The sequence below is a fragment of the Hibiscus syriacus genome, unplaced genomic scaffold (genome assembly GCF_006381635.1).
Source record: "Hibiscus syriacus cultivar Baekdansim isolate YM2019G1 unplaced genomic scaffold, ASM638163v2 tig00111650_pilon, whole genome shotgun sequence".
Lineage (NCBI taxonomy): Eukaryota > Viridiplantae > Streptophyta > Magnoliopsida > Malvales > Malvaceae > Hibiscus > Hibiscus syriacus.
In genome coordinates this window covers 143,263-156,850 of record NW_024063146.1, presented here as the reverse complement: position 1 = coordinate 156,850, position 13,588 = coordinate 143,263, and the positions used below count along the sequence as shown (strand labels likewise).

General features: G+C 35.4%; 1 protein-coding gene across 1 annotated transcript; it reads left to right on the top strand.

Moving 5' to 3' along the window:
• The first annotated feature begins 10,363 nt into the window (after positions 1–10,363).
• Positions 10,364–13,387, top strand: LOC120166971 (homeobox protein BEL1 homolog). Its single transcript, XM_039176121.1, has 6 exons — positions 10,364–10,596; positions 10,728–11,538; positions 11,615–11,997; positions 12,073–12,133; positions 12,249–12,920; positions 13,358–13,387. The coding sequence occupies exons 2-5, from the start codon at positions 10,768–10,770 to the stop codon at positions 12,897–12,899; spliced, it is 1,866 nt and encodes a 621-aa protein (XP_039032052.1). The 5' UTR covers positions 10,364–10,596; positions 10,728–10,767; the 3' UTR covers positions 12,900–12,920; positions 13,358–13,387.
• The last annotated feature ends 201 nt before the right edge of the window (positions 13,388–13,588 follow it).

Here is a 13,588-nt window from a genome sequence, read left to right as displayed (position 1 = left end):
TTACAATAACAATTAATATTTGTAATTATATAATAGAAAGCCAAACAAATAATCACCTTATCATAGAATTGTAAAATAATTTTTCTTTTTTAAAAAAAGGAAAACAAACGGTTCCTGGCTGGTGGAGTACTTTAACAGAGCAATTAATTGAGGAGAAAACGTTGGACCACTCCAATTCCTATTTTTTTTTAGAGGAAATAACTTCAGTGATTGAAAATGTCTTATAATATACGATTTTAACCAATTTTTTTTGGATTTACAAAATGACCAACAAATTCGCAACGCGAACTCCAATTTCGCAACCTAGTTTCCAAATTCGCAACGCGAATATGTAAATCGAAACACTGAAGTCAAATTCGCAACGCGATAGTGAAATTCGCAACACTGAAGTCATATTCGCAACACAAAAGTCAAATTCGCAACGCGAATCTGTAAATCGCAATGCGAATTTGTAAATCGCAACACATAAGTCAAATTCGCAACGCGATAGTCAAATACGCAACACTGAATTTTAAATTCGCAACTGAATTTCAAATTCGCAACTCGATTTTCGAATTCGCAACAGGTTTTAGTTTCGCAACACAAATGTTTTGGGTATATAACTACGCAGCAGCAACAACTATAACCTAAATCCCTAAATCGCAACTCATTCCATATCCATCTATCACTCTCTCCGGCGACATCCGTTCCTATATCCAACGACATCCTTCCCCATCTCTAATTTTTTTTACATAATTTTATTTCTATATAATTTTTCAATGATTTCTCTCCCAAATTATCAACTATCAACTTAATAAAGGTATGTTTTTCTTTAAGTTAGTGATGATATGTAGTTTATAACTCGTTTGCTAAGTAAATTAATTTACAATTTGTAGAATGAAATCATCTAATGTTGATCATGTTTGGATAAATTTGTGTTTTGGAGGGTCATGGGAGAATGTTCATAGTGTTTTACAATATGTGCCTTTACCCATGAATCTTTAACTAAAACTGTCATTAAAAAAGTTAACTTATGAAACTCTAATGTTACGTGTTGCAAAGAAATTGAATTTAGAGCCTCTAAGTGGATTTAGGCTATCTTATCAGAGAAAAGATAAAGTTTATTTGTTAACCGACAATGAAGATGTTGAACGATTCATTGCTTACATTAGTGTTTCGCAAGAAGATGATGTTACATTGTATGTTGTTGAACCTAGAAGTAGTGAAGTTGGGTCAGTAGCGGGTAGTAATCAACTAAGTTCTTCAACCCCAGTTTATGGTGCTCACAATGTACAACGTTGTTATCAATCTCAAAATTTAATGGTTCCACCACAATTTCATCACCAAGAAAATTTTGTTTCACCACATTTCCAATACCAAACACAATATCAAACACAATCTCAAAACCCACAACCTTTTCCTAATCCAAATCCCAATCAACTTTCAACACCAAATTCTGATTTTCGTATTGACCAGTTAGACGATTATGAGCTAACAGAAAAAATTGTGAGTACTAGTCAGTATTCGAAATTTGATCTTGGTCAATACCCGGACTTTGATCTTGGTCAATACTCAGATTTTGATGATGTTTCAGAAGAAGAAACAGACCCTGCATGCAATGATTTTGATATTGGTCAATACCCGAATTTTGATGATGAAACAGCCGCTGCCGAGGAAGATGTTGTTGATGATAATGAGGAGGAAGTTACGACTGTGAATGAACATGTTGAACATCCATTATGTAATTCATATAACCCTGAAGAAGAAGAAAAAAGAAGTCCCCGAAGAAAAAAAAAGAAGAAAATGCCACGGGAGTATAACTGGAATATGCCAGAATTACTTTAGATACCGGAAAAGAGTTGGTAAAGATAGCAGTTGATTGTTACACAAAAGTTATTTGTATCAAGAAAGATGATTGTTTTGATACAAAGGAAGACTTGAAGATAGCTTTGTATACGAAATGTGTGGAAGATGGCTATCAACTAAAAGTTAACAAATCAAGCAAAGATCATTTCAAAACAAAGTGTATGATTGACAAAATCTGTACGTGACGTATGATTGCAAAGAGGATAAAAGATTACGAAATGTTTCAAGTTAGGACTTTTATTGATAAACATACATGTTCAAGAACCCAAGTTTTTCCTCACCATAGACAGGCAAACAAAAAGGTGTTGGGTGGTTTTCTGGCTGAGTTAATGTTTTTAAATGGAAGGGTATATCGGGGACATGAAATTATGAATGACATGAATGCTCGGTTCAAGATTAGTATCTCATATTCTCAAGCTTGGAGAGCCAAATGTTATGCCTTGGAATTGTTGAGGGGGTCGCCAGAAGCATCGTTTGCCCAACTGTCAGCTTATTGTCACAATTTAAAGCTGAAAAATCCTGGGTCGGTAACTCATATCAAAACAGATAGAGATGGATGCTTTGAGTTGTTGTTTATCACCATTGGTGCTGCGGTTAGTAAATCATTATAATTTTGTTGACTCATTTTTGTTAGTTGCATGCATTTCACATTTAAATGATTATATTTCTTGTGTATATGATTTTGTAGATTCGTTCGTTTATTACTTGCATGCGCCCAGTTATTATAGTTGACGGAGCACATTTGAAAGGTCGATACCTTGGAGTAAACTTATTAGCAGTAGCCATTGATGCTAACAATGTGATACTGCCAATAGCTTACGGGGTTGGTAAATCTGAAACCTCTGATTCATGGACATGGTTTATGGGGCATCTTAGGGATTGCATAGGTCCTATTAGCAATCTGACAATCATATCCGATAGGGCAAACTCAATTGACAATGTTGTTAGAAGGTGTTTCCCAAATGCTTTTCATGGACTTTGTGGTGTTCATTTGTACAGAAATTTAAAATCATGGTCTGCTGGTATAAAAATCACAAATGGACATACTGGAAGGCTGTAAAAGCTTATCGGGAAGTGGATTTTAATAAGCATATAAATTGTTTAAGACGTGTTTTGCCTCGATGTGCTCAAACACTAGAAGATGTCGGGTTTGAAAGATGGTCAAGAGTACATCAACTTGGAGCAAGATATGGTTTCAAGACGTCTAATAGTGCAGAATCAATCAACGCTCTAAGTCATCATTTCTGGAAATTACCCATTACTATGTTAATGGAGGTTTCTCGAGCCTCTATTCAACAGTGGTACTACAAGAAAAGAAACCATGCATGTATTATTTCTTTAAATTCGTAACTTATCATATTTAATATATTTTGCTAAGTATTATTTATTTAAATTTACAGGAACATTGGAACGTCGTGTTACACCATGGACTGAAAAAAAGATAACGAAACATGTTGTGAAGTTAACGTCATGGAGAGTTGAACCATGTTCAAACACTTTGTTTAAAGTATTGGATAATAACTTAAATGGGCTTGTAGATCTAAATGCAAATACGTGTAGTTGTAAAAATGGAAAACATCTGGTTATCCGTGTGGCCATGTTATAAAAGTTGCTCTTCATCTAAACCAAGATGATTCAAGCGCATACACTATGGATTGCTACACTACAGAAGTATATCGACATACTAATGCGAGATTGTCTACCCTATTTCACATCCTTCTGAGTGGGACAAACCAGATGACTTAATAATAGTTTTGCCACCAGTCATGGACAGCAGGCTACCTGGCCGACCAAAAAATCATGATCGTATACCGTCTAAGGGTGAAGAGAAGAGGATATCGACATGTACTCGGTGCAAGGAAAGTGGTCATACAAGGTTGACCTGTGGATCACCAGTGCCATCACAATCATCTTTTCCTCTACCAAAATATGGATCCTCATCAAAATCCAAAGCTCATATGGTGCCAAGCAAAAGGAAATCACAATCAAAATCAAAATCCCAATCACAACCGGCTTCACCTTTTGGGACTTATTAACTTAGGTGATTTTTAAATGCAAACGTTGTATTATGTGTATTTTATGTGTGAATGCATACATTTTTAGTTAGACATTCATTAGTAACTTGAGTTTGAACATTGCTATGATATGTTCAGTTGTTATCACTTATTAGATTGTTGTCTGTTATCTTTTTGAATGTGTTTTCCTTGAATTCGCAACGCAAATCGCAAACTGAAAATCACGTTGCGAATTTGACTATCGCAACGCTTATTTCGCGTTGCAAATTTGACATTCGCGTTGCGAATTTGACTATCGCAACGCGAATTTGACTTTCGCGTTGTAATTTGACTTTCGTGTTGCGAATTTAACTTTCGCGTTGTGAATTTACCTTTTGAGTTGCGAATTTGTACCTTCAACGGGTCTTTTTTACCTTCATCATAATGCAGATTGAATTTAAAACAACAAATTAACTTTTACAAATAATTAAACAAACAAAAAAATAATTTTATTTACACATCAAATTAAACAAATCAACTTTTACAAATCAATTAAACAAGCAAAAAATAATTCTTATTTCCTCATCAATTAAACAAATCAACTTTCAATGTAAAATTCAATTAAACAAGCAAAAAAAATGTACCCCAGACTGTTGTTTATGCACAAATACATCAGTTTCACGCAGCTCACTTCAGGATTAACCTGCAAAAACTAAACATTTGCTCAAACAACACTTTCTACACATCTAAAACCAACAAACAACAAATTACTGAATTCTAGGTACTTAACCAAATATTTTCAAACCAATTAAAGAGTATATATGTTAACAACACTTGCTCAAACTTACCAATTGTTTATGCATACTTTCAGTACGCGGATGCAGGTAGGCAGCGTCTCGCATATATCGATCTAGCCATAAAATACCAAAACCACAAGCCTACTGCACCTCTAACTCTATCTGTGGGAGGTATAAACTGTTTACTTCCTGTCGTCAAACGTTCCAAGCACATGCATACGAGAGGACGACAATCCCCTCTGGCTCCCTGTGTTTGTTGTGGCGCAGTATCATCTCTGATCATTGTAACTTAGAACTTCTTTGGCTTCTTGTTTCCAGAATTAGTCCAATAATCAATCGCAGCCAAGTATTTAGCCAAATGAGCGCTCCATCCCTTTGTAACAATATCTCTCAAATCAGACAATGATATATAATTCAACATGTTGTCATATACCATTGTCTTTAGGGATGGGAGCTGAAGCTCGACGAGAAGCCAATGACGACGTTCCAAAACAAGGATAAACACATGCAATCATAAATAATTGCGCACATAAATAAAAATTATGAACACCTTTAAAATATTCAAAAAATAAACACTAACCTTATCGATCTCCCACCGCGCATGATAAAGTTTAGCTTTTCCATTACCCAACGTATATGAAGAATCTCTCGGATCCTTCACGTGAGCTACATGAAAAGACATCGGCATAATAGTCCATCGAGTATTTTTTATTTTCTTCAATTTCCTTATTACTAGAAGATGTGACACCCATGCATCAATATGCTGTTTTATAACAAAATACATATATTAGTGAATTTATTAATAAATTTTAAAAAAATTAATCAAAATGAATATAAGAAGAATATAAGACTTACCCCCTTCGAAATAGCCATTATCTTCAACCCCTAATAAAATACCCCACCAAGACCGATCAAGAAACAAATGTATAACATCGTCGAGTTTGCATATGTCAGAACACCCTTGGCTCCGCTCATCTAGATAAAAATCAACTGCGGTCTTAGCCCAAAGGGTATTATCCGTAATTGTGTCTGATAGTGTTTCCCTCTCCTCATGAGGAATGGTACTGGCCGGTAACTCATATGAAAGCCAATACGCATCCATCATATCGGGCACGGGAGGGGGTTTATCAATATGTCGACAAATGAAGTGTTGTGAATTGGGCTCTTGAACGGTGGGAGGGACCCATTGAACGATAACATGGGCCTCTTGAACGGTGGGAGGGCCTCTTGAACGATAAGAAGAGCCTCTTGAACGATAGGAGGCACCTCTTGAACGATGACAGGTGAATCGGGCTTCTTGGTGAAATGAGACGTAATGGCATGTGCACGACGTCTGTGTAAACCCTGTCGTGCAAGAAAAACCCGACGTAAAGCATCTACCTTATCGGACCGCTAAAAATAAATTAATACATAAATCAGTAAATAAATAAATAAATAATGCCGAAAAAATATTATTTGCATTTTTAGTATAGTATTAAACAAATTTACCTCATTGCGTAGAGTATGAACCTCATTTTGCAACGATGAAACAATCTCATGTAGAGAAACTACCTCATCACATAAAGTAGATACCTCATCACGTAGCGCACCATTGTCATCGTGTAAAACATCCACCTCACCACGTAAAGACCGTACCTCATCATGCCATGTACCATTATCTTCACGTAAAGTACTGACCTCATGACGCCATGCACCATTATCTTCACGTAAAGTACCGACCTCATGACGCAAAGCCGCCTCATCACGTAACTCCCCTAACTCATCCCGTGGAGGTAGAGAACATGGAGATAAATGCCGTGACCTCTTTGCCGATCGCCTATCATGAGGTGATGGTGGAGAAGAGGCTCGATGATGTGATGGAATAGGTGATGGTGGAGGTGGAGAAGAGGCTCGATCAGGTGATGGCTCCAAGTGTCGAGCTGTAGAATCGGCCCGATCAGGTGATGGCTCTCGAAGTGGGGGTGCTTATCATCCGTCCCATCAAAAAACCGCTTACTAGCTTGCCACCAATTAGTGGAAAGCTCAGCCTTGTGGGTGTCAGCCTCTGTAATGGATAGTTGGCCTCCTAACAATATAAAGGCTCAAACAAAGTTAAACGTGAACTAGTAATAACTTGTTTAACTATATGGTAATATTTATGTGTTAACTTACATCATTCATCGTCGTATATGGTAGTAACTCTTCCCAATCCAACATGCGGATCCTCTTCCAGGTAATAGCCCTAGGAATATCATTTGAATTTTTTATCGCATATGTCCGCATGCTGGGAAAAGCTTCAAATATCCAAATCTACAAACAATATAATACATAAACATCAGTAATTGTTAAATAATTAATTATAAATTTGGAAACATTATATAGAAATTCTAACCTTAAAGGCCCAAATAAAGCCTGCCAAAGTGTATTTAGAACCATCGCCCTGCAAACTTTTTCGGTCCTCAAAGGCAGACGACAACTTCTTCCAGGTAACTTTCCATATATATGAACCTCACGGAAATAGGTTCCATGCATTTAGGTCATCTACCAATAATATTAGGTCCTCAGAAATAGGTCATCCATCCGAGTAAAACCATCTTTAACAAATAATCTCTTCAAGTCATCGACGTGTAAACTCGTCTTCGACTTTTCCAGCTCAGGAAAAACCTGAGATAACCATGATGGGCGGGAGATATGACTAGTATACCGGGTTACTTCATCGTGTCCGAAGCGTAGACCAGTGATTAAGAAAAACTCCTTCCGCCCAAAACAAGTATACGCCGGAGGAAATGAAATCATATCTCTTCATCACCACGTTGTATCCTCTCGGGTAGATCATTAATCATGGTCTGAAGAAACAAATATGTCAACATAGCATCCACTCGAATGTTGTACTTTCAGCCATGGCCCGAAGCAAGTATCCTCAAACAATTTTCTTTGTAGAGATATAAGAGTCGACGCAATTTTATTGGCTAGGCTTAATTTATTCCTTAAGGTCAATTGAGCTGAAACAAATTTCTACAAAAATAATAAACATACCAAGTTAGATATACCAAAAACTACAAATTATACACTATAAACAGACATGTATTAAACAGTGAAAACAAAGTCAAATATGTTTCAAACTAGCACGGTATTCACCCAAGTCATTATTCCATCATAGTTCACAAAAGCATCAGATAACATTACAGAAGTAAGCACTTATATAAACATAAAAGGACAACATATAGGTTTAGTGCAGGTTCAAGGACAACATAAAGAGTAGTAGTTTATTCTTGAAACTTAAATTAGCAACACTGTGAAGTTAGTATTTGTCTTTGTTTTTTGGTTGAAGTAATGCAATTCATTCAAGTTTCAATTTGCAGAATAAAAGTAGTTTCTGAAACTTAAATTTGCAACGATTTTCTCGTTGCGATTTTCATTTTCGCGTTGCGAATTTAAGTTTCAGAAACTACTCTTATTCTGCAAATTGAAACTTGAATGAATTGCATTACTTCAACCAAAAAACAAAGACAAATACTAACTTCACAGGGTTAAAGACTAAACAGTTTAGCAGTATTGGCAACAATTGAATTAATTTACTAACCAATCTCAGTGAAATGATTAATCTATATATATTGAAATTACTAGTAAATTTATCATTAATATAAGAAAAATCTAATAATAATACAAAATTTCAAAATAAAAATAAGAGATTAAAAAAACTAACCCTCGGTGGTTGATTTTCCATTTCTGACCGTGAATGGTTGTGAGGGTTGCTATGAGAGATGGAGATAGACGGATTTTTGGAGATGGGGATGGATTTCGTCGGAGATGGGGACGGATGTCGCCGTAGAGAGTGAGAGATGAAGATAGACTGAGTTGTGATTTAGAGTTTTAGGTTATGATTTGCGATAATACTATTTACATTTGTGTTGCGAAATTAATATTGTGTTTCGAATTCGAAAATAAAATAAAATTTGCGTTGCGAATTCGACTATCGCGTTGCGAATTTGACTTTCGCGTTGTGAATTTGACTTTTGTGTTGCGAATTCAGTGTTGCAAATTTGACTATCGGGTTGCGAATTTGACTTATGTGTTGCGAATTTGACTTCTGTGTTGCGAATTTGACTTTTGTGTTGCGAATTACAAAGTTGCGTTGCGATTTACAGATTCGCGTTGCGAATTTGGAAAATCGCAACGCGAATTTGGAAAATCGAAATGCAATTTACATATTCGCGTTGCGAATTTGGAAATTGGGTTGCGAATTTGGAGTTCGCGTTGCGAATTTAAGATCGTGTTGCGAATTTGTTGGTCATTTTCGCAAATCCAAAAAAAGTTGGTTAAAATCGTATATTATAAGGCATTTTCGGTCACTGAGATTGTTTTCTCTTTTTTTATATATCATAATAATGTTTTATATAAATTTTAATATATTATTTTAAAAACATTTCTTATTCTTCTAATTAATTATATAATTTTCTAATTTATTATGTTTGATCTTAACATAATATAAATAAACCAAATAAAAAAATTAAAGGTGAATTTATAAAATTTTAAAAGAATACAAACTTCTAAAATTTTAAAAAGAATTTTTTTAATAAAAATACAAAAAAAAATATTAGGTATAAAATAATTTAAAATTTTTAAGGTCAACGCTCCCTCTGTTCATCTTTAGTAGTAGGTCTCTTGTGATCGGATGCATGTTGCATAGGAAGTTCTATCATGCGGCAGCCTTAATATACGGTTAAGAAAAGACGCTATCGATTTTATTATTATTTTTTAACAAAATCGGTAAAAATTACCTAAAACATTATTATTTTTACTTAAAACATTAATGTTTTTTAATATTTCTGGTAAAGTGTTAATAATAACAAAATCGATAGGAAAAATAACAAAATCAGTAGAAAAATAACAAAATCGGTAACGCTTTACTAGATATGTTAACAAAACTGATAAAACATCCAATAATAATAAAATCGATAAAATAATAATAATTTTAATAATTTTTATCAATTTTACTAAAAAATAATAATAAAATTGATAACACATTCTATTAACCGTATATTAATTTTGTCCATGACTTTATGATGTTGCATGGATTTCATGCATCTACAATCAATTTTTTGTTGTGTGTTTATAAGCTTTCATGTCTTATCGCTGCCGTTAAGATTGACTTCTCTGATATGATGTCTGACTTCTCTAACCCGACGTCTGGCTTTTGGTGATGGAAGACACAGTGCACTGAATGTATCTTCCACCATTTCGATCATATAGATCAAAGACGATACAAATTAAATGCGTCTTATAAAAAATACTCCCAACTAAAAGCGTTTTTAACCTACATAATCAAAATAGATATCATTTCCAAAAATAATATTATATAGATACTATTTTTATTATTATATTGTAAATAAATATTATTTTCATAAATTTGCCTCCTATTAACATATGATATTGGCCTACTGGGTATTTTCCCCAGCAAGGAAAGAACTCGACCAAGCACAAAAAAGCAAATTTTTTTTTAAAAAAAAATCAACGATTAAAACAGAAACTGAACATAATTTTAAATATAATTAAAAAAACATAATTAAATAAACTAAAATAAAAATGAAAAAAATATATGAGTGACCAAATAAGTAATTTACCCTATATTTTATTGTTGATGTATTTTATTTTTTGAATATAATATTTATACATTTTTACAAGTATAAATTTTATGAAATATTATTAGAGCAACAACGATTAACATCTCCCTTCATCAATATGTACTTGTGGATGGGTATGAATATGATCATGTCGTTGCTGCTCAAGGGCCCCCATCATCTCTGGATCTGAAACTTCTTTTTGTAGGCAAGATTTTCTCTCAGCTTGTGTTTTCACGGCACACCGTGAAACAAATATAAGGCCAAGGCCACTATCTTATTCTCCTTATTCTTCTTCAACTCCTTTCATCCATATATGTTGATTCTTTAACAACAAAGTTTCAACTTGTTCCACATCTGGTAAGGCATCCCTTTCCTCTCTCTTAATTAAGTTTGTTCCATATCTTGTTTTAACAAGATTTGATCATTGTTTATTAGCTATAATTCATAACTTTGTTTTAATCCCTTTGTTCTTGGGGTGAATCTTGAAGGAATTGTTTTTGTTGCACAAGCATAAACATTAGAGGGAAGATGGCTAGAGAAATTTGTGATGATGAATCAAAGAACAATATTGTTGTATCTTCAGCAGGTTTTTGTTACTCGGATGCTTCATCTGGTAACTCAACCATGCAAACCCATCTCGTGAATCAGATCCAAGGCTTTGAATCCAACCCTGAGATCTTCAACTTGACAACAGGCATGGAGATGGTAGGGTTCTTCAACAAAAATGGAAGTAACAATGCTGCAGGTCCTTCTTCCAAGGCAGTAACTGAGTTCCAGAAACCTGAGTTCACAACTGCGTTACCCGAGTCAGCTCCCTGGCAAGAAAACAGGTTGCTTGTTGACGATTCTTCTTTGAGGTGCGTTTTCCCTTGCGAGGGAAACCAGAGGCCAAGTCAAGGTCTTTCACTCTCTCTTTCATCGACCAATCCCACTAGTATTGGGATACAATCTTTTGAACTAAGACAGAGCGGCCACGGCCATGTCTATGATAATCAGCATGATGATACAAGGTTCATCGGTTCATCAAGTTCTCGAGATGGGTTCTTTGTAAAGCCTGCAAATTTACATCATCAACAGCAGTTTCAGGTGAGGAATTCAAAGTACTTGGGACCTGCTCAAGAGCTTTTGAAAGAGTTCTGCAGCCTGGGAACTAAACAAATCGATGCATCAAAACAAAAGCTGCCGACCCATGATGACGAAAATGGAGCTAGCTCTTCAATGAAACAATCCCTTCTTCATTCCCTTGATTTCATGGAGTTGCAGAAAAGAAAAATCAAGCTGCTTTCAATGGTGGAAGAGGTATGCAATCAAGTACTTTTACTCAAAGATCGTTTCTTTGATTGAAATGGGGGTTTCTCTTTGTTCACATGTATAGGTGGATAGAAGATACAAGCACTACTGTGATCAAATGAAAGCGGTGGTGTATTCATTTGAATCAGTGGCTAGCATTGGGGCAGCATCCGTGTATTCAGCTTTAGCATCCGAGGCCATGTCAAGGCATTTTCGATGCCTAAGGGATGCCATCGTCGGTCAAATTCAAGCTACGAGGAAGGCCACCGGAGAAAAAGACTCGGTTGCACCGGGGACAACGAGAGGCGAAACACCAAGTCTAAGGATCCTCGATCAAACTTTAAGGCAGCAAAGGGCATTTCAACAGATGAACATGATGGACTCTCATCCATGGCGACCCCAAAGAGGCCTACCCGAAAGATCAGTCTCGGTTCTTCGAGCTTGGTTATTTGAGCATTTTCTACACCCGTAAAACCCCTCTTTCTCTCCGAGTTTCAAAGCATTTTGCAGATATCCATGGCTGAAATGTTTCAATATTTGCAGATATCCAAGCGATGTTGATAAACATATCTTAGCTCGCCAAACAGGTCTCTCAAGAAGCCAGGTATGCATGTCCACATGATCTTTGATCATATATACCAAAATCTTATACTATATGGTATATAGTATATATATATGATCATAAGATGATTTTTTGTTTTTTACTTGTGTTCCAATAGGTATCCAATTGGTTCATCAATGCCAGAGTGAGACTATGGAAGCCAATGGTGGAAGAAATGTATTTGGAAGAAGCAAAGGAGCATGACAACAAAATGGCCTCACCTAATGTAGCAACTGATGTTAATGATCATAATATCAGCCATCTTAATCAAAACGATCGAAAACCCACCTCCGACCAGCTTGTTAGTGTCAAATCCGAATGTCTCTCGTCCATTATCACTACGAATCCGGATAAAAACGATGCCAAAACCGTTGAGAACCAGCACGATTTTCATCATCACCATCATCAACAACAGCAGCAACAACATGAATTTTCAACTTATGGTGCCATGGATTTGGACTTCTCTTCCTACAGTCATCAAACTGCAGCTGGTGGTGGGGTACCCTATGGAAATGATCACACTAGTAATACCAATAACCAAATTTTCAACGGAGGATCGGGCGTGTCATTGACGTTAGGGTTACAACAGCATGATGGGAATGGGGTGAGCTTAGCTTTCACACCAGCAGCACAAAGCTCCCTGTTTTACCCTAGAGACCAAATGGAAGATTGTCAACCAGATCAGTACTCAGTTTTAGATGGTGAAGGACAGCATTTGCCTTACAGGAACTTGATGGGTGCACAGCTGCTTCATGATTTGGCTGGATAGCAACGAAATACAAAAAAGGGATTCATTCAAGGATGAAAATGATATATATAAATACCTTAGGTAGCATAGATAAAATACTGAATATATATATATATATATTTATATATATAGACGCGTAAACCTACACTCGTTAAAAATGTTTATTTACTGATATATATATATATATATATACACACATGTTTACACGAATCAAGCGACTTCAGTGGTTAAAGAGATTTGTTATTATCTCTTGAAGTCTCGGGTTCAACCACCACATATATGCATGGGTATGAACGTTCATTATCAAATGATTGAGAATCTTTGAATAAAAATACTAACTTGTATTCACCCTAGATTTATTAATATATATATATATATATATACACACACGTTTGTTAGGTCTCCCCTATCTTTCAATGCCTAAGATAAGTGATTGAAATGTTTGTGGTTCTTGTTTCGGTTGAACTTTCAGAATTCTAAATTATATATATATATATATATATATATATATTCACAAATTGGTTGGGGACCTTAGTTTTGGAAATTAAAGTAGTCCCACCGTACGAATTATGGGAATATAGTGATAGTTTGAATTGTCATGTGGTCTCTAATTCGTCTTCATAAAGATGATATTTCATGTCCACAAGAATTGTCTGGTGTATTCAAGGATGGATTTAAGGGGCGGGTGGAGGCAATCGTTCTTTATAAAA

Bases quoted from the DNA above. Each gene is read 5' to 3' on its own strand.
- LOC120166971 (XM_039176121.1), top strand. From the start codon at position 10,768: ATGGCTAGAGAAATTTGTGATGATGAATCAAAGAACAATATTGTTGTA. The intron at 11,539-11,614 runs GTATGCAATCAA...TCACATGTATAG, and splicing joins TGCTTTCAATGGTGGAAGAG to GTGGATAGAAGATACAAGCA. The intron at 11,998-12,072 runs GTAAAACCCCTC...CAATATTTGCAG, and splicing joins TTTGAGCATTTTCTACACCC to ATATCCAAGCGATGTTGATA.